Here is an 18,511-nt window from a genome sequence, read left to right as displayed (position 1 = left end):
GACTGTTTCCCTCCCCCCTATAACCACCTCCTTCCACCCTCCCCCACCCTCCCCCTACCCATCCTTACCATGAAACTAATCCCCCCTTCCCTCCCCCCCCCCCCCCAACTACCCTCCTACCATTTGGCTCTGTCCCCCCCCCCCCCCCCTTCAATCTACTAGACCTGTACTACTTCCTACGTAGAAATACTTTTAAAACAAATAGAATAGTTAAGCTCTGGAACTCGCTGTCAGAGGATGTAGTAACGGCGGTTAGTGTATCTGAGTTTAAAAATGGTTTGGACAAGTTCCTGGAGGAAAGGTCCATAGTCTACTATTGAGATGGACATGGGGTGGGGGGAGCCACTGCTTGCCCCGGGATTGGTAGCATGGAATGTTGCTACTACTTGGTTTTCTGCCAGGTACTTGTTACCTGAATTGGCCACTGTTGGTAACATGTTACTGTGCTAGATGGACCATTGGTCTGACCCAGTATAGTTATTCTTATGTTCTTACAAATCTGTTTTTAAAAGTTATTTTAATTCATTTTCTTTATTGTGAAGATGTGCCCATATGTGGCTCAGGCCACTTAGGCTTCTTGGAAGCTTTATTTTTTCCTTTACAGCTAAAACCTCAAACAGTTGCTGCTGGGGCATCCTTTTTTATGATTTCCCTGCAGCTATATTGCTCGATATCAAGGGAACCTATACTGCTTTTGACCTAGTTCATTTGCAGTTTTCTTGAAGATGTTTTTTCTTTTAAATATTTCTTTGTGTACCACTGACTTAAGTGTTAAAGAAATGATTGTGGCAGTAATGTTAAGCCAGTGTGATCTAAAGTTTCTAGAATGTCTTCTGCTGTGTATTCTCCCTCTCCCCACCCCCTCAGTCCTAAATGTAGATGTTTTGTTTCTTCCCTGAATTCTTGATTGCTTGACCGTGGATTTGCCTTTCTTGATTTATGTGAACCTCTCTTCCCCGTTTTTAGGCTCTGTTCCTGTCCAGGGAAGTTGGGACAATTGTGGTGTGTTTTAAATTAGTATTTTGTGCTTAAATTAGAAATCGATAACTGGATCGTGGATCTCAGCTGTTACCCAGGTTTCTGGATCATGATTCATGTAGTCTTTTTGACCTATTTCCTCTCTGAAGAGGAGGTATCATAAACATTTGAATTTTCCTTTTGTATTTCAGCGATATCGATTTAGTAGTTTTTGGAAAGTGGGAACGTCCTCCTTTACAACAGTTAGAGCAAGCACTACGGAAACGCAATGTGGCTGAGCCTTGCTCCATTAAAGTACTTGACAAAGCTACGGTAAGTCATGACAAGTGCATGCTTAGATTTACTTAACACTGCAGTTTGGTTTTTTTTTTTTTTTTTTTTTTTTTTAGTCAAGTAATGCCTGACTTGTGGGCAGTGGTGTGCTGGAGCCGGCTCGCCAGAGCCGTTTGTTATTTTTTAAAGAATTTTGGGAGCCGGTTGTTAAACTTTAACAACCGGCTCCCAAAATTTGGGCTGGGGTGGCTCATGTCCCTTCCTGGCAGCGTCAGCTCCAGCTGCCCTGTGGCTGGACGTCTCACTCAGAGTCCGACGACCCTCACTCGCAGCAAAACAAAAAAGAGCATGAAACCGTGCGCGGGGTCATAGCCCTGCGTGTGCTGCTGCCAGCTCCCATCCTCCTCCCTCTCCAAAACAGGAAGTTACATCCTGAGGGGAGGGAGGAGGAAGGAAGCTGGTAGCAGTGTGTGCAGGGCTACGGCCCCGCGCACGGTTTCATACTGTTTTTTTGTTTTGCCTGCCACAAGCATGAGGATCGCAGCTCAAGGTTCTTGCTTCAGGCCACTGATGTACCGGCCCGGGAGAAGAAAGGAAGCCGGCAACAGTGAATGCAGGGCTGCAGCTCAAAGAAGACATATTTAAGTCAAGATTCCTCAGAGGTTTGTCTCTTTCCCCAACCCGTGCAGCCATCATCCCAAACAAATCAAACAGTCCTTTGAGCTGCTGCATCCATGTTGTTCTTTAATGTTGGTAGCATGTTTATTTAATCTCACTTATACGTTCAGACATTCCAGCTTTTCATAGGTAGAGTAGTAAATTGTTATAAATCGTAATTAGTGTGTCATTTGGAGGAGGGGCTGGTTATAGGGACACTGGCACGTGTTGTATTCATGCAGAGATTTTTTTTTCTCCTGGAAAGAGCCACTAAAACAGATATCATATTATGAGAATCAGGTGCTCAACATTGAGTTTCTGTCTATTTATTTATTTACTTATTTTAAGTTATTTATGAGATTTATATTCTCACAATAAACATTAATTATGTTGAAATCTGGGAGCATTTAAAATCTTTTTTTTTTTTCTTGTGGCTAGTGTATATAGTTAGGATCTGCCTCACCCATTTGCGCAGCGGAAGCCATGGGCTCTCTGTACTATCCTAGAGAGAACTGCAAATCCCCTCTAGATACTTAATTACCCCAACCCTGAATCTGCTCATGACTGGCTTACACCGTCAGGCAGTATGGACCCTTGTAATTTGAAAGGAACCCAGTGTAGTAGATATAATAAGATAGTTTATTACAATCTTACCAATGGTAATACAGGTAGGTTAAGCATTCACATAATGGAGCAGCATATCATGGCACGTCCTCTCTCTCTCTAGCCTTCTGGAGTCTTCCTTCTCTGGTCTTCTTCTCTCGTCTCCTCTAATACTCCTCAAACTGCTGCTTATATACAATTTTGGCCCTATTCATTTCAATGGACCCCAGCTTTCTCAACAGGGCTCCTAGCCCTTATCAGTTGATCAGAATGACTTCATATGTTCCCAAACCTTCCTCTAGCCCCCCCTTTGGATGTTCTCACCCGGGGTTCAGCTGACCCAGCACTATCTCTACATAACCATAGCAACTCTTGCTTATGACGTCTTGCAGGTGCGAGTCTCAGGATTGTTTATAGAGTAGATTGCCCCCACCCCTTGCCAGCTCTCAATTACCTCATCTCAGTACTTGCCACAGTGAAATGTAACTGTGTCAAAGGTGATCTCTGATTTTTACAGGCTAGCTCTCTTTTGTATCAGAGATGATTCTGATTTTAAGAAGCCTAGCTCTTATTATGAGCCATTGGCCTGTATTTTACTGAGAGCAAGGGCTGGCATAACTGTTCACTAGATCAAAAGAGAAAGATAGTCGGCATCCCTGCCAGCAAAGGTATGCCTTGCATGGGGGGGTGGGGGGAGAGTGAGGAGTGCGTTGCCCCCCCCCCCCCCCCACACACACACACATTGTACAGCTAGCTATGCCTGGAGAGAGAGAGACTGTTGCTATGACACTCTCAAAAATCTGGAGGGAGCAGGAGATGCACCAGGCTCTCCCCACACCCACCCAAGGCCCTGTGACTTCCGCTGCTGTTTTTGTGTTTTTAAAAATATCTTTATTAATGCCAGACAAGAAGCTACAAATTACCTTACCAGACAGAATGTACAAAATATAAAAGCCAAAGCCAATGTTCAACATAGACAACACCCTGCTTAACAAACTGCAAGGCAGCCGTACATAACCGGTAAACAGTACATAATAAACGAAATCAATCTTCCTTCCGACTTTTTTATATATATATATATATATATATATATATATAACACCCTCCCAACCCCTCCTACCCCCCCCCCCCCCCCCCCCCCCCCCGTCTCCACTTCTCCACCTTCTCCATACGAACTCCCAACTAATGAACCAAGGATCCTGGGGGTGGGCTCAACCCCATCCCATCACCCGTCAAAGAGTAGGTCCTCCAGATTTCTCGGTACACCTTTTGCCTGCTAGAGGCAGTGAGTGAATATTGAAGTTCTACCCATTCTGCCATCTCCTTCATCAGCCTGTTCCAATTGGCTGTCGACAGTGGAGACGAATCTACCCAGAATTGCAAGATACATTTTTTAACCAGAAGGGATGCTAATAAAACAAACTGGACTGAGCATCTGATAAACCTTCTTCCCTCAGCTGATCTGCTTTGCACAATAGTAACGTTAGATAGGACCACTCAAACGACCGCTGCAAGGACTGTTCTATGACCGCCAGAGAGTGGGTCCGTAATTTTGCAAGGGTTGGACTTCTCCCAATGTGTTGCTCCACCCTAAGGCCCATCCAGCTAAGTGATTTAGCTCTCCTAGAGTCCACTATAGTTTGATACCACTGGGATAGTCTGTTCGAGGAAGCCGGCATGGCTAAAAACATGCTGCCCAAGGTATAGTGATGCGCAGACTCTCATGGCTGCGCGCCTCTGACCTGGACAATCGGACCCAGCAGCGGCTGGCGGATGTCCCTTGCCGGGGGGGGGGGGGGGGGTAATCTTTTTGGTGAGAAAGTCGAGCAGTTGATCGAACAGCTTCACCAGCGGGAAACAGCCCTCGACAACCTTTCCCACCGGGCGCCTTCAGCACCTACCTCTTCAAGTAGACGATTTCTCAGGGGAAAGAAGACTGCTCCTTACGCTTACTCCAAACGTAGGTACAATCCTCCTTCCCGACAGCCTTCCCAGGCTAAACCCCAGCGTGCTCGTTCGCGTCAACAGCGTGTGACCAAGCAGGCCCCTGCGCCTCCCCAGCAAAAGCAGGGGACAGGCTTTTGACTGGATCCAAGGGAGCATAGCCGCCATACAAGTGCCTGTGCCGGATGACCTACCAGTCGGGGGGAGGTTAAAATTTTTTCACCAAAGGTGGCCTCTCATAAACTCCGACCAGTGGTTTCTCCAAATAGTGCAGTGCAGGTACGCCCTCAATTTGACCTCCACTCCACCAAATTACCCGCCGGGAGCTCAGTCCTTCAGCTCCCGCCACAGGCAGGTACTTGCAGAGGAACTCTCCGCCCTTCTCAGCGCCAACACGGTCGAGCCCGTACCACCAGGGCAGGAAGGACTGGGATTCTATTCCAGGTACTTCCTTGTGGAAAAGAAAACAGGGGGGATGCGTCCCATCCTAGACGTAGAACAAATATCTGATCCGAGAAAAGTTCAGGATGCTTTCCATGGGCACCCTTCTCCCCATGATTCAGAAAGACGATTGGCTATGCTCCCTGGATTTAAAGGATGCTTATACTCGCATCCCGATACTGCCAGCTCTCAGACAGTATCTGCGATTCCGTCTGGGGACACAGCATTTCCAGTATTGTGTGCTGCCCTTTCGGCTTGCCTCCGCACCACGGGTGTTCACGAAGTGCCTAGTGGTGGTGGCGGCGTCGCTACGCAAGCTGGGGGTGCATGTGTTCCCTTATCTCGATGATTGGCTGGTGAAGAGCACCTCGGAGGCAGGAGCTCTACAGTCCATGCAGAGGACTATTCAACTTCTGGAGCTACTGGGGTTTGTGATAAACTACCCAAAGTCCCATCTACGCCCAGTCCAGTCACTCAAATTCACAGACGGCTCATGCCTATCTCCCCGAGGCGAGGGCGCAGACTCTTCTGTCCCTTGCTTCCCGGGCCAGAGCGTCTCAGCAGATCACAGCTCGGCAGATGTTGACTCCTGGGCCATATGGCCTCTGTCCATGTGACTCCCATGGCATGTCTTCACATGAGACCAGCTCAATGGACCCTAGCTTCCCAGTGGTATCAGGAATCTAGAAGATGCAATCTGACTGCCCGCCAGTTTTCGCACTTCACTCCTCTGGTGGACGATTCGCTCCAATTTGATCTTGAGACGCCCATTCCAAATTCCTCAGCTGCAAAAAGTGCTGACGACGGATGCATCTCTTCTAGGGTGGGGAGCCCATGTCGATGGGCTTCACACTCAAGGACGGTGGTCCCTCCAGGAATCTGGTCTGTAGATCAACCTCCTGGAGTTGAGAGCGGTCTGGAACGCGCTGAAGGCTTTCAGAGATCGTCTGTCCTTTCAAGTGATCCAAATTCGGACAGACAACCAGGTTGCGATGTACTACATCAACAAGCAGGGGGGCACCGGATCTCGCCCCCTGTGTCATGAAGCCGTCGGGATGTGGTGCTGAGCTCGTCAGCATGGCATGCTTCTCCAAGCCACGTACCTGGCAGGCGTAAACAACTGTCTGGCCAACAGATTGAGCAGACTCATGCAACCGCACGAATGGTCGCTCAATTCAAGTGTGGTATGCAAGATCTTCTGGGAGTGGGGCACCCCCTCGGTGGATCTTTTCGCCACTCAGACCAATCACAAGCTGCCTCAGTTATGTTCCAGGCTTCAGGCCTGCGACAGACGAGCGTTGGATGCCTGCCTCCTGCATTGGGGGAGCGGGCTCCTGTACACTTATCCTCCCATACCTTTGGTGGGGAAGACTTTGCTGAAACTCAAGCAAGACTGTGGCACCATGATTCTGATTGCGCCCTTTTGGCCCCGTCAGATCTGGTTCCCTCTTCTTCTGGAGTTGTCCTCCGAAGCACAGTGGAGATTGTTTTCCATCACTTAGAATGAGGGGGCGCTTCTGCATCCCAACCTCCAGTCTCTGGCTCTCACGGCCTGGATGTTGAGGGCGTAGATTTCGCTGCCTTGGGTCTGCCTGCAGACCCGAGTCTTGCTTGCTTCCAGGAAAGATTCCACTAAGAAGAGTTACTTCTTCAAGTGGAGGAGGTTTGTCATTTGGTGTGACAGCAAGGCCCTAGAACCCCGCTCTTGTCCTGCACAGACCCTGCTTGAATACCTTCTACACTTAGCGGAGTCTGGTCTCAAAACCAACTCAGTAAGGAATCATCTTAGTCCGATTAGTGCTTACCATTATCGTGTAGAGGGTAAGCCTAACTCTGGACACCCTTTAGTTGTTCGGCTCATGAGAGGTTTGTTTTTGTCAAAGCCCCCTGTCAAGCCTCCTACAGTGTCATGGGATCTCAACGTCGTCCTCACCCAGCTGATGAAACCTCCTTTTGAGCCACTGGCTTCTTGCCATCTGAAGTACTTGACTTGGAAGGTCATTTTCTTGGTGGCAGTCACTTCAGCTCGGAGGGTCAGTGAGCTTCAAGCCTTGGTAGCCCATGCTCCCTATACCAAATTTCATGATAACAGAGTAGTCCTCCGCACTCACCCTAAGTTTCTGCCAAAGGTGGTGTCGGAGTTCCATCTGAACCAGTCAATTGTCTTGCCAACATTCTTTCCCCGTACGCATACCCGCCCTCCACCCTCCTAGGCCCAGTTTTATTCTGTTCAGGCTGCACTCTCCGTTAGTTGTTCTTTGTAGGTCAATTTTTGTTATGTCCTCGGTGTTGCGAGGTCCAGTTGACCCTCTTTGTTGTTTTGAGTGAGCCTAGGAGCTAGGGATACCCCAGTCGTGAGAACAAGCAGCCTGCTTGTCCTCGGAGAAAACGAATGATACGTACCTGTAGCAGGTATTCTTCGAGGACAGCAGGCTGATTGTTCTCACCTACCCTCCCTCCTCCCCTTTGGAGTTGTTCAATTTTTACTTTGCTTTTTACTTAACTGAGCGGGAACAGTCGCGCACGGGCGGGAAGACGGCCGCGCATGCGCGGTGGGCGTGCCCCTCGTGCGGGTCCTCCCGCGAGACTTTTTTCCGGTTGGAGGGGGCTGCCGTGGACGTCACCCAGTCGTGAGAACAATCAGCCTGCAGTCCTCGGAGAATACCTGCTACAGGTATGTATCATTCGCTTTCTTGCCAAAGGTGGTGTCGGAGTTCTATCTGAACCAGTCAATTGTCTTGCCAACATTCTTTCCCCGTCCTCATACCCGCCCTGCTGAATTTCAGTTGCACACATTGGATTGCAAGAGAGCATTGGCCTTCTATGTGGAGCGGACAAGCCCCTTCAGACAGTCCGCTCAAATGTTTGTTTCTTTCGATCCCAACAGAAGGGGAGTTGCTGTTGGGAAACGCACCATTTCCAATTGGCTAGCAGATTGCATGTCCTTCACTTATGCCCAGGCTGGGCTGACTCTTGAGGGTTATGTCACGGCTCATAGTGTTAGAGCCATGGCAGTGTCAGTGGCTCACTTGAAGTCAGCCACTATTGAAGAGATTTGCAAGGCTGCGACGTGGTCTTCAATCCACACATTCACATCTCATTATTGCCTTCAGCAGGATACCCGGCGCGACAGTCGGTTTGGGCAGTCAGTGCTGCAGAATCTGTTTGGGGTTTAGAATCCAACTCCCCCCCCCCCCCCCCACCCCCAAGGCCCATTTTTGTTCTGTTCCAGGCTGCATTCTCAGTTAGATGTTTCTTCGTAGGTCAATCCTTGTTATGTCCTCACCGTTGCGATGCCCAATTGACCTTTCTTTGTTGTTTTGAGTGAGCCCATGGGCTAGGGATACCCCAGTCGTGAGAACAAGCAGCCTGCTTGTCCTCTGAGGAAATGAAGATACATACCTGTAGCAGGTATTCTTCGAGGACAGCAGGCTGATTGTTCTCACATACCCGCCTGCCTCCCCTTTGGAGTTGTCTTTGTCCTTGTTTGCTTTGTTATTGAACTGTCGGGACTCTTGCGCGACGGGCGGGAAGATGGCCGCACATGCGTGGTGCGTGCACTCATGCGCGCTCGAACGCTCTAGCAAGCTTTGTTGCTAGGAAGATTTCCGTTCAGAGGAGGCTGCCATGGATATCACCCAGTCGTGAGAAGAATCAGCCTGCTGCCCTCAGAGAATACCTGCTACAGGTATGTATCTTCATTTTCCACATTAGGAGTCACTGACCAGGAAAAGGTTCTAGGCATCATTGTTGACGATACGTTGAAACCTCTGCTCAGTGTGCGGCGGTGGCTTAGAAAGCAAATAGAATGTTTGGTGGTATTAGGAAAGGAATGGAAAACAAAAATGGGGACGTTATAATGCCTTTGTATCATTCCAGGGGTGACCGCACCTGGAATATTGTGTTCAATTCTTGTCACCGCATCTAAAAAAAAAAAAAAAGATATAGTGAAATTTAGAAAAGGTGCAGAGAAGGGCGATGAAAATGATAAAAGGGATGGGACGACTTCCCTATGAGGAAAGGCTTAAGCATCTAGGGCTCTTCAGCTTGGAGAAGAGACTGGTGAGGGGAGATATGATAGAGGTCTATAAAATAATGAGTGGAGTGGAACAAGTAGGCGTGAATTGTTTTCTCTTTACAAAAATACTAGGACTAGGGGGCATGCAATGAAGCTACAAAGTAGTAAATTTAAAACGCATCAGAAGATTTTTCTTCACTCAACGTGTAATTAAACTCTGGAATTCTTTGCCAGAAAATGTAGTAAAAGCAGTTAGCTTAGTGGGATTTAAAAAAGGTTTGGATGGCTTCCTAAAGGAAAATTCCATAGACCATTATTAAAATGGACTTGGAGAAAATCCATTTCTTATTTCTAGGATAAGCAGCCAAAAATGTATTGTACTTTTTTGGGATCTTGCCAGGTACTTTTGTGACCTGGATTGGCCACTGTGGAAACAAGATGCTAGGCTTGATGGACCTTTGGTCTGTCCCAATATTTATTTATTATTTATTTGGTACACTTGTATCCCACATTTTCCCAGCTTGTGCGGGCTCACTGTGGCTAACAATGTTACAAGAGAATTACATAATACAGCAGGATATAATAGTTATTTAAAAATTAACAAATACTGTAACGAAAGCAGCTAAATAAGAGAATACGGTTGGGAAAACAGGACCAACAAAAGGGAAGCAGACATAAGGGGAAAAAGTGGGAAATCGAACAAAGCGGAAATAGGGGTTTAAAGAGTATGGAGGTCTTGGAGATAGGCTTTACTAAAAAAAATACGTTTTTAGTAATTTTTTAAATGTCTGGTGATCTGTTGTCTCTTTCCAGTAGTCTCCGCAAAGCATTCCAGGAGTGCGGGCTGATGTACGCAAAGGAAGAAGCGTAGATTAACTTGTACTTTAGATTCCTGCAGGAAGGATAGTGCAGAAGAAAAGTACGAAATGACACCGATGAAGTTCTAGGAGGTAAATCTATCAAATCACACATGTAACCTGGAGCTTCTCCGTAAATGATCTTGTGTTATGGCGCAGATTTTGAATTCAATACAGTCTTTAATGGGTAGCCAGTTAAGACTCACACGGAGAGGCTGTGCACTATCAAAATGAGTTTTTCCAAAGATTAGTCTGGCCACGGTGTTTTGAACCGTCTGGAGCTTCTTCAGAATATAGTGTGTACAACTAGCGTACAATCCATTGCAGTAATCGATGTGGCTTAGAACCAATGAATGTATCAGGCTACGAAATATATCTCTTGGCAGGAGTTGTTTGATGCGTTTAAGCTTCCAGAAAGATAAGAACATTTTTTTCGTAATCTGCTTAACATGACTATCAAGCGACAGATGGCTGTCCAACGTGACCTCAAGAATTTTCAAACTGTTCGAGATTGGGAGGGTATAATCAGGAGTAACCAGTGCTTTGGGAATTGACTTGTTATGTTGTGAAGAAAAAACAATACATTGAGTTTTATCCTTGTTGAGTTTAAATTGAAACGCATTAGCGCAGGATTCTATAATGGAAAAACTGACTTGGATTGTGCCAGAAATTTTAGACAAAGAGGTCTTAAAAGAGATGGAAATGGTTACATCATTAGCATAAATAAAAGGATTGAGGCCATGTTTGGATAATTCATTAGCGAGAGGAATCATCATAATGTTGAAGAGCGTTGGAGGTAAAGGAGAACCTTTCGGTACTCCACAGACGGGTTTCCGAAGTGGTGAAATAGCGGAGTTCACTTTGACTTGATAAGACCTGGAAGATAGGAATCCCTTGAACCAATTTAGCACATTGCCACCGATACCGAATTTATCTAATACACTGATGTTATGGTCAACCATGTCGAACGCACTGGACAAATCAAATTGCAGCAAAAGGATATTTTTGCCAACAGCGATTGCTTTTTTAAAATTGGACAACAAAGTAATCCACATTGAGCCTGCAAAGAGGTGGGAAAATGTGGGATACAAATGCAATAAATAAAATAATCAAAACTGTTTCTGTGCTATGTTGGGTGCGGAAACCAGATTATGATTCATGAAGAATGTTGAATTTGTTCAAGTAACATGTAAGCTGATTAGTGACCATACTTTCCATTATTTGAATTAGTAGCGGGATAGAAGCAACTGGACGATAGTTAGCAATGAGATTTGCTTTTTTTCTTTGGGTCCTTAGGAATTGGGGTAAGTAGAATACTACCATGGTCCTTTGGGAAACGACCTTCCTGAAGCATAAAATTTAGGTGAGACGTGAGGTCAGTAATAAAACATGAAGGAGGAGTAGACAATAGGTAATTAGGGCAAATATCCAGTTTACAAAACGTTCTTGAAAACCTGTTAAGTGCTTGCGCTACATTCTCCGAAGTCAAGGGCGTGAATATAGCAATTCTTATGTACTTATAATTGCTGAGTATGTGATTTCAGTTAGTTGTTCATACCTCTCACCCCATGATATTGTGCCTATTTACTATTAACATATGTTATTAGTAAATACAATAGAAGTAGCATTTTGATATACGCTGTAAATTGGAGAACTTCATAAAAAAACTTTGCTTTTTCTTTTAAAAGAGATAAAACTACTCTTCTGTAGACAGTATGTTTTAGCTCAAAAATCATTTTCTTCAAATAGCACTTAAGGTTCTAATCCTGTTTCTTTCCTTATTTTAGGTACCAATAATAAAACTTACTGATCAGGAGACGGAAGTGAAAGTTGACATCAGTTTCAATGTAGAAACTGGTGTGAAGGCGGCACGATTTATTAAAGACCACATGAAGGTATCTTTTCATTTTCAGATTCAGCAATCTTGTACTACTCATTGGATGTCTCATAGGTGTCAAAATAGGGTGTGCCACAGGTGACATGGTACCCCTATAATTTTCCATCTTTCCCTGCCCCCCAAAATGAGGGGTTTCCTTCCTTACCTCTTTCAGGGCGTTGATGCTGTAATTGGCAGAATTGCAGAAACATTGCAACCAGCTGGTGCTGGATCCCTGACTTCTGCCCCTCTGAAATAGGAAGTTCAGAGGGGATGGAAAGCAGGTCTTGAGCATTTGCAGGTGCTCGGGGGCCCTTTATCAGCCGGCCTTGATGACTGTTATGCTAATTTTAGTGTCAGGGACGGAGGTAAAGAAATCAATACATTACTGGGAGGGAGAGATGGAAGGAAGGAGAAAGATGCTAGAGACCGTGGGAGGAGGGGGTTGTTGTGGCAGATCTTGGGGGTGGTGTGTGGTTGAGGGCAAAACATTCCCTCTCCCCACCCAGCAGGAAAGCATTCTGCTTCCTCTTGGATGTCTGCTTTGTTACTAGTTCATTTATTCTAATCCACTCAGGAGTTTATCCTCTTTATAATCTCCTCAGTTTTAGCCCATTCACTTTAGCACATGTGTTCAGTCATTCACAGAGCCCTGTAGTCATGGATTTTAAATCTGGTTACTATGTGTAGCCATTGTTTGAACAGAGAGCAGTATGGTTAAGCAACTAATTTTTGCTCACTTGGCTAGTGGTTTGTTTAAAAATATATATTTTTAAATAGCTTAAATTAAAAAGGAGTATTTGCATTTATAGTATTAATTGCTCTTAGACTATCCGCTGCTGAAACATACAACCTTTGATTCTTGATACTTGGTAATATGGCTAATCATAGTTCCTTAGTGTCCCTCTGGACCGGCAATCCCAGAATGTGACTGATGTGTTGTGTATGCCTTCCAGCAGGTGGAGACTGAGAGCTCTGACTCTAGAGAGCGCTAATAAGAGCCCTGGCTAGATAGAGATTCAGTATTGTCAGTCTCCAGCAGGTGGAAGGTGGTGAGCCCTTTAGTCTCCTTTCTGCTCTTTCTTTTTTTATAGTTTATGCACTGAAAACTTTTTTTTTTTTTAGTATCTTTGGCAGGCTAAGGGGGTACTATTAGTTGTTTCTGTGCTCAGGTGTCTCTTGCCTTGTTCTCAAGGCTGAGGCCCACAGAAGAGGTGACACACTTGGGTGTCCAGGTCCCTCCCCCCAAGTCCTCCTGTTGTCTCCTGGCAGTGCTGCTGCATGTTTGACAGTTTCCCTTCTCCTCTTCAAGGGAAGAGGATTTTGAGGACTGGAAGAGACAGCTGCATCTTGTCCTGCAGATGTACAAAACCTTTATGTTGCAAAATCAGGTCCACCTTTAGCAGGGTGCTTGGGAGAGGCAGGTGGACTAGGCAAAGCGGCCTAGGGCATCCTGAGATCTGGAGAAGGATCTGGGTTCTGAGCCAGACCAGGAAATGCCCATGCTGAAGTAGGCTGATTTTTAAGAGGACAGGCTTCTGAAGATTCCAGTCCAGTGGACCCAAGGGTGGCCACTGCATTGCATTTTGAAGAAGAGGAGCCCATGGCCATGGAGGGCCACAAGGTAAATCTTCTGGTGAAGGGCATAAGAAGACCAGGTAGGAAATTCCCTATGCACCAGGATATCAGAGAGATCATTCAGGCACAGTGGGATGTTCTGGATTCTTCCTTTAGACTTTTCTAGGTCTGTGCTTCATCTCTATGCAGTCCCTGATTTCAGACAAGTCCCTTAAGCCTTCTGTAGTGGATGCGGTGGTCTCAGCTGTTACTAAGAGAAATACTGTCCCTGTAGATGGGGGAATAGCACTCAAAGATGTTCAGGATCGCCATATAGAGGCACTGTTAAAGAGTAGTTTTGATGTGTCTGGTGGCCCAGGCAGCTATCTGTGGTTCCTTGGTAGCCAGGTCTTGTTTCTGCTGGTCTGAGAGGGTCTTGGATAGAACGTCAGATGATCTTGCTTTGATAGATGCCAAAGTGGCTAAGATTGAGATGAGCTGCCACCTTACTATTGCTCAGACTGTGGACTAACTTCTCTATTCTCCAACAAAACGGATCCCTGAAAAGGGAACCTGCTCAGCTTAGACTTAGAAGCTGCAGCCAAAGAGAACATCTTGCAGCCACTCCTAAGGCCATAGATTTAGAAGAGAGGCTCTCAGCAAATCATACAAAGCATCTGCCAAAAAGGCTGCTCAGCCTTTTTGGCGGATGCTTTGTATGATTTGCTGAGAGCCTCTCTTCTAAATCTGTGGCCTTAGGAGTGGCTGCAAGATGTTGCCACTGATGTTCTCTTTGGCTGCAAAGTTGGTCAGTGGATGCAGCTTCTAAGTCTAAGCTGAGCAGGTTCCCTTTTCAGGGATCCATTTTGTTGGAGAATAGAGAAGTTAGTCCACAGTCTGAGCAATAGTAAGGTTCCTTGGCTCCCGGAAGACCGGCCTAAGGCGTGAAGTCGCAGCCTGTTTGCAGGCTGCAGTCGGGGATGAGATTTTTGCCACTATAGACCTGGTAGATTGGCTCCGGCTCAACAGTCCCAGTTCAGTCCTTTCAAGGAGCTTGACGGAGAGGCAGAGATGCAGGAGCTTCTTTCCCATCAACAGCCTGTCCTTCCCAATGAAAGTTACCGGGTCCAGCCTCTGATTCATGTGGGAGCGTGCTTAACACAGCTGTATTGGAGGTGAGCCCAGATTACCTGTGATCGGGGGGTGGTAGAGGTTATTTGAGATGGGTACGCCTTAGAGTTTGCACGGCATCTTTCAGATGCCGTTTTGGAGTTGGTCTCCCCTTAAGGCGAATGCAGTCAGGATACTCTGGAAAGGCTTATCAAGCTGCAGGCTATTTGTCTAGGGTGTTATTCTATTTACTTTGTCGGCCTGAAGAAAGAAGGATCTTTCAGGCCAGTTCTGAACCTCAAGGCTGTCAATCGGGCTCTCAAGGTCACCAGTTTTTGTATGGAGATGCTTCACTTGGACATAGTGCCCGTTTGGTCCAGGGAATATTTGACCGTGCTAGACTTAATGGAGGCCTCTTTACGTATTCCAGTTTCACATCATGCACCAGCGTTTTCTTCGTTTTGCAGTTTTGGGCAATCATTATCCATTTTGGGTTCTGCTGTTTGGTCTCGTTACATTCCTTGCATATTCACAAAGTTTATGGTGACTGTTGCGGCAGCTGTCAGGAAAGAAGGCGTTTTAGTTCATCCTTACCTGGACGATAGGCTGATAACAAGGTCGTATCAGGAAAGTCTACAGGTTACAGCTCGGGTGGTTCAGTTCCTCCAGTCCCTTGATTGGGTGGTCAACCTGCTCAAGAGTTGCCTTGTTCCATCTCAGTACTAGACTATCTAGGGGCATCCTTTGACATGCTGCAGGGTCGCATGTTTCTTCCACAGTCCAGATTTCTCAAGTTGCAGGGCTCAAATTCAAATGTTCCTGCACAGGTCAGTACTGTGTGCATGGGATTATTTACAGATTTTGGGTTCCATGGTGGTGATGATAGAAGCGGTGCCTTGGGCCAGGGCAGACATGAGATCTCTGATATTGTCCATGTGGTCCAGATGGTCGCCGCAGAGGGATTCCCTGCAGGTGAGATTGCCACTGTGAGCTCAGGAGCGCAGCAGCCTTTGCTGGTGGCTTCAGACGGCCAGCCTGGCCAAGGGTATGCCTCTGGATCCTCCACAATGGGTTGTAGTCACAACAAATTCCAGCCTCACAGACTGGGGAGCTCACTGTCAGGGACAGTATGCACAGGGTCTATGATCTCAGCAGGAGATATCCTGCGTGATAAACCTCTTGGAAACCAGAGCAATTTGGTTGGTGCTGGAAGTGTTTTGCCCTCTACTAGTAGGCGAGTCGGTATACATCCTCTCAGATTACGCCACGATGGTGGCTTACGTCAATCAGCAGGGGGGAATAAGACATCACCAGTTAGAACAGGAAACCGCGCAGCTCATGACTTGTGTGGAGCTTCATCTGGCCGCCCTCTCAGCGTCCCGTGTAGCGGGAACGGTGAATGTTTAGGTGGATTTTCTCAGTTGCAACACTAGATCCGGGAGAGTGGGCACTCAGTGCAACAGCATTTCAAATGGTAGTGTCTCACTGGGGGCTTCCGGTCATGGATCTTTTGGCCTTCAGTCTCGATGCAAAAGTACCCCAGTTCTTCAGTTGAACAAGAGATCTTAAAGCGAAGGGCGTAGATGCTGTTCTCCAGCCTTGGCCTTCAGGGCTTTGGTATTGATTTCCTCTGGCTCCTGGGCTACCTAATTCAAAGGATCAAGGCACACAGGGGTCTGGTACTCTTAGTGGCGCCAGATCGGTCTTGCAGACCTTGGTATGCTGATCTCATGTGCCTTCGTGTCGGCCCTCTGCTCAAATTGCCAGAATTTCATAGTCTCCAGGGCCCGGTGATTCATCCGAATCGGCTCGATTTTGTCTTACGGCTAGGCTGTTGAGCAGGCTTGGTTGACGAATACTTCGCTAATGTGATTGTTGTGATGCTTTGATCGCGTTGTCCTTCAACTTCTCTGTGTTTATGTCAGGACTTGGCAGATTTTTGAGGCTTGGTTTTCAGATTGTGTTATCTCTCCATTTTGTGCTTTGGTGGCAGAGGTTTTGGATTTTTTTACAACGAGCTTTTGATAAAGACCTGGCGATAGCCTCTCTGAAGTCCAAATTGTGGCGCTGTCTTGTTTTCGGGGGCACATTCAAGGAAAGGCCTTAGCTACTCATCTAGATATAACTTGATTCCTTCCTGGAGTGGGTCTCATTTTCCTCCAAGGTCTGTCTTTCTGGCTTGGGACCTTAACCTGGTTCTCTTGGTTCTTACTAGGTCTTCCTTTGAGCCCTTGACATCCTGTTCTCTGAATGATTTATTGCCCTGTTCTCTGAAAGATTTAATATTCAAGACAGTGTTTTTGGTAGCCATTACTTTGGCCAGGAGAGTATCTGAGTTGCAGACGTTTTCCTGTTTCCATTTTTGGAATTTTCTGAAGAGTGGGTAGGTTTTACGCCCCGTTCCTTCTTTTCTCCCTAAGGTCTTGTCGCGGTTTCATGTGTCCCAATCGGTAGCATTGCCTGTGTTAGGTTCTCCCTCTGGATCGGAGAATCAGTGGCGTTCATGGAAGCTAGACATCAGGAGAGTTCTGAAACACTATTTGAAGTCTACAGAGGACTTTAGATGGACGGATCGTCTGTTCCTGCTGGTTGGAGGTTCCCATAAAGGGTTGGATATCTAAACCCACTATTTCTAGGTGGCTTAAAGAGATGATTGCTTCCTCTTACTTTCTTTCTGGGAAGACTATTCCAGAAGGCGTGAAAGCCCATTCTAACAGAACAAGCTGCATCATGAGCGGAACGTCTTGGTACCGTCTTTAGAAATTTGTAAAGCAGCGACATGGTTCTCATATTCATTTTCTAAACGTTACAGATTGGATGTTCAGTGTCATCAGGAGGCAGTTTTTGGGGCGAACATTCTCACCAGTTTACTGGTTACTAGGGTCCCTCCCTTAAAGATACTGCTTTGTTACTTCCCATCAGTCACATTCTAGGCCAGTCTGGAGGGCCACTAAGGAAGGAGAAATTAGTTTTTACCTGCTAATTTGCTTTCCTTCAGTCCCTCTGGACCAGCCCTGATCCCTCCTGTAATTATTTGAAGTGATGAAGTTTGGTTTGTATTCGATTTGTGGAGTTTGGATGGAGCTGTTGTGTGTGTTTGCGGTTTCTTGGTTATAAAAAAAAAAATGTACAGCAAGTACATTTACTTTTGCAGTGGGCATGTTGCACAAGAGGCACATTCTCATTGATAGTATAATGTTGGTGGCTGCTCAAGTTTTCCAGTTGCACAGAATATGCTTTTCCTTTTCTTCTTTGTTATGATAATCTATCTCTATCTAGCCAGGGCTCTTATTGGCTCTCTCTAATGTCAGAGTTCTCAGTCTCCACCTGCTGGAAGGCATGCCCAACCCATCAGTCACATTCTGGGCCAGTCTGGAGGGACTAAAGGAAAGCAAATTAGCAGGTAAGAACTAGTTTCTCCCAAGTGTCACTGCAAAGTGCTGATTGGACATGCACATATAATCAAGTTTATTCCTTGGCACATTTTTACAAACTTAGGCTGTAGGATGCTTTTAAGAAATTGATATTCTACAAACAAAATGCTGTGTAAAGTGTAAAATTCTTTCAGTAGGGAAAATATGCAGATTTGATTACTTGGCAGAGGTAAATTTGCAAACATTAAAGGGTACAATCTTCTTTCTTTGCAGAAATACTCGTTGCTGCCATTTTTGATTTTAGTATTAAAGCAGTTTCTCCTTCAGAGGGACTTAAATGAAGTTTTTACTGGTGGAATTAGCTCTTATAGTCTAATTTTAATGGCCATTAGCTTCTTACAGGTAAGTTGTGTGTGTGTGTGTGTTTTTTTTTTTTTTAACTTAAAAGTAGTGGTTAGGCTTGCTGTGATGTTACTTGTATTTATTACAGACATCTGGGACATGAGTGCAGCTACTGTTAAGGCTGGCACCATAGGTGGACCTTCAGCTGTGCACCCACCTTTCAACCAAGGAGTTGCTCAAGGCCCTCCCTGCCATATCTAGCATCTCCCCCTCCCCAAAGACATATTCAGCATCTCCTATTCCTCCTCCCCCCCCAAAAAACAAACAAACAAACAAAATGTGTTCCGAGGCTTCCCTTCTCTAACCATCTGGTACAGCCAGGCAAATATCTAGTTTGCCTAGTGGTTGGACAGCCTTGACCACAGTGTAGAGCTAAAACTGCTTGAATCAAGCACACAAGTGGATGGCATGAGGTGATGAT

The 18,511-nt window shown here is 46.1% G+C and overlaps 1 protein-coding gene across 2 annotated transcripts in view; it reads left to right on the top strand.

Annotated features, from left to right (window-relative positions):
- Window positions 1-18,511, top strand: part of TENT4A (terminal nucleotidyltransferase 4A) — a 145,357-nt gene that overhangs the window by 59,592 nt on the left and 67,254 nt on the right. For both annotated transcript variants that reach the window (XM_030205430.1, XM_030205420.1), the window contains exons 4-6: window positions 1,170-1,290; window positions 11,559-11,666; window positions 17,962-18,090. In XM_030205430.1, the coding sequence (XP_030061290.1) occupies window positions 1,170-1,290; window positions 11,559-11,666; window positions 17,962-18,090 (358 nt within the window). The remainder of the gene's footprint in view (window positions 1-1,169; window positions 1,291-11,558; window positions 11,667-17,961; window positions 18,091-18,511) is intronic.

The sequence above is a fragment of the Microcaecilia unicolor genome, chromosome 1 (assembly GCF_901765095.1).
Source record: "Microcaecilia unicolor chromosome 1, aMicUni1.1, whole genome shotgun sequence".
NCBI classification, from domain to species: Eukaryota; Metazoa; Chordata; class Amphibia; order Gymnophiona; family Siphonopidae; genus Microcaecilia; species Microcaecilia unicolor.
This window is presented reverse-complemented; position numbering and strand designations above follow the sequence as displayed.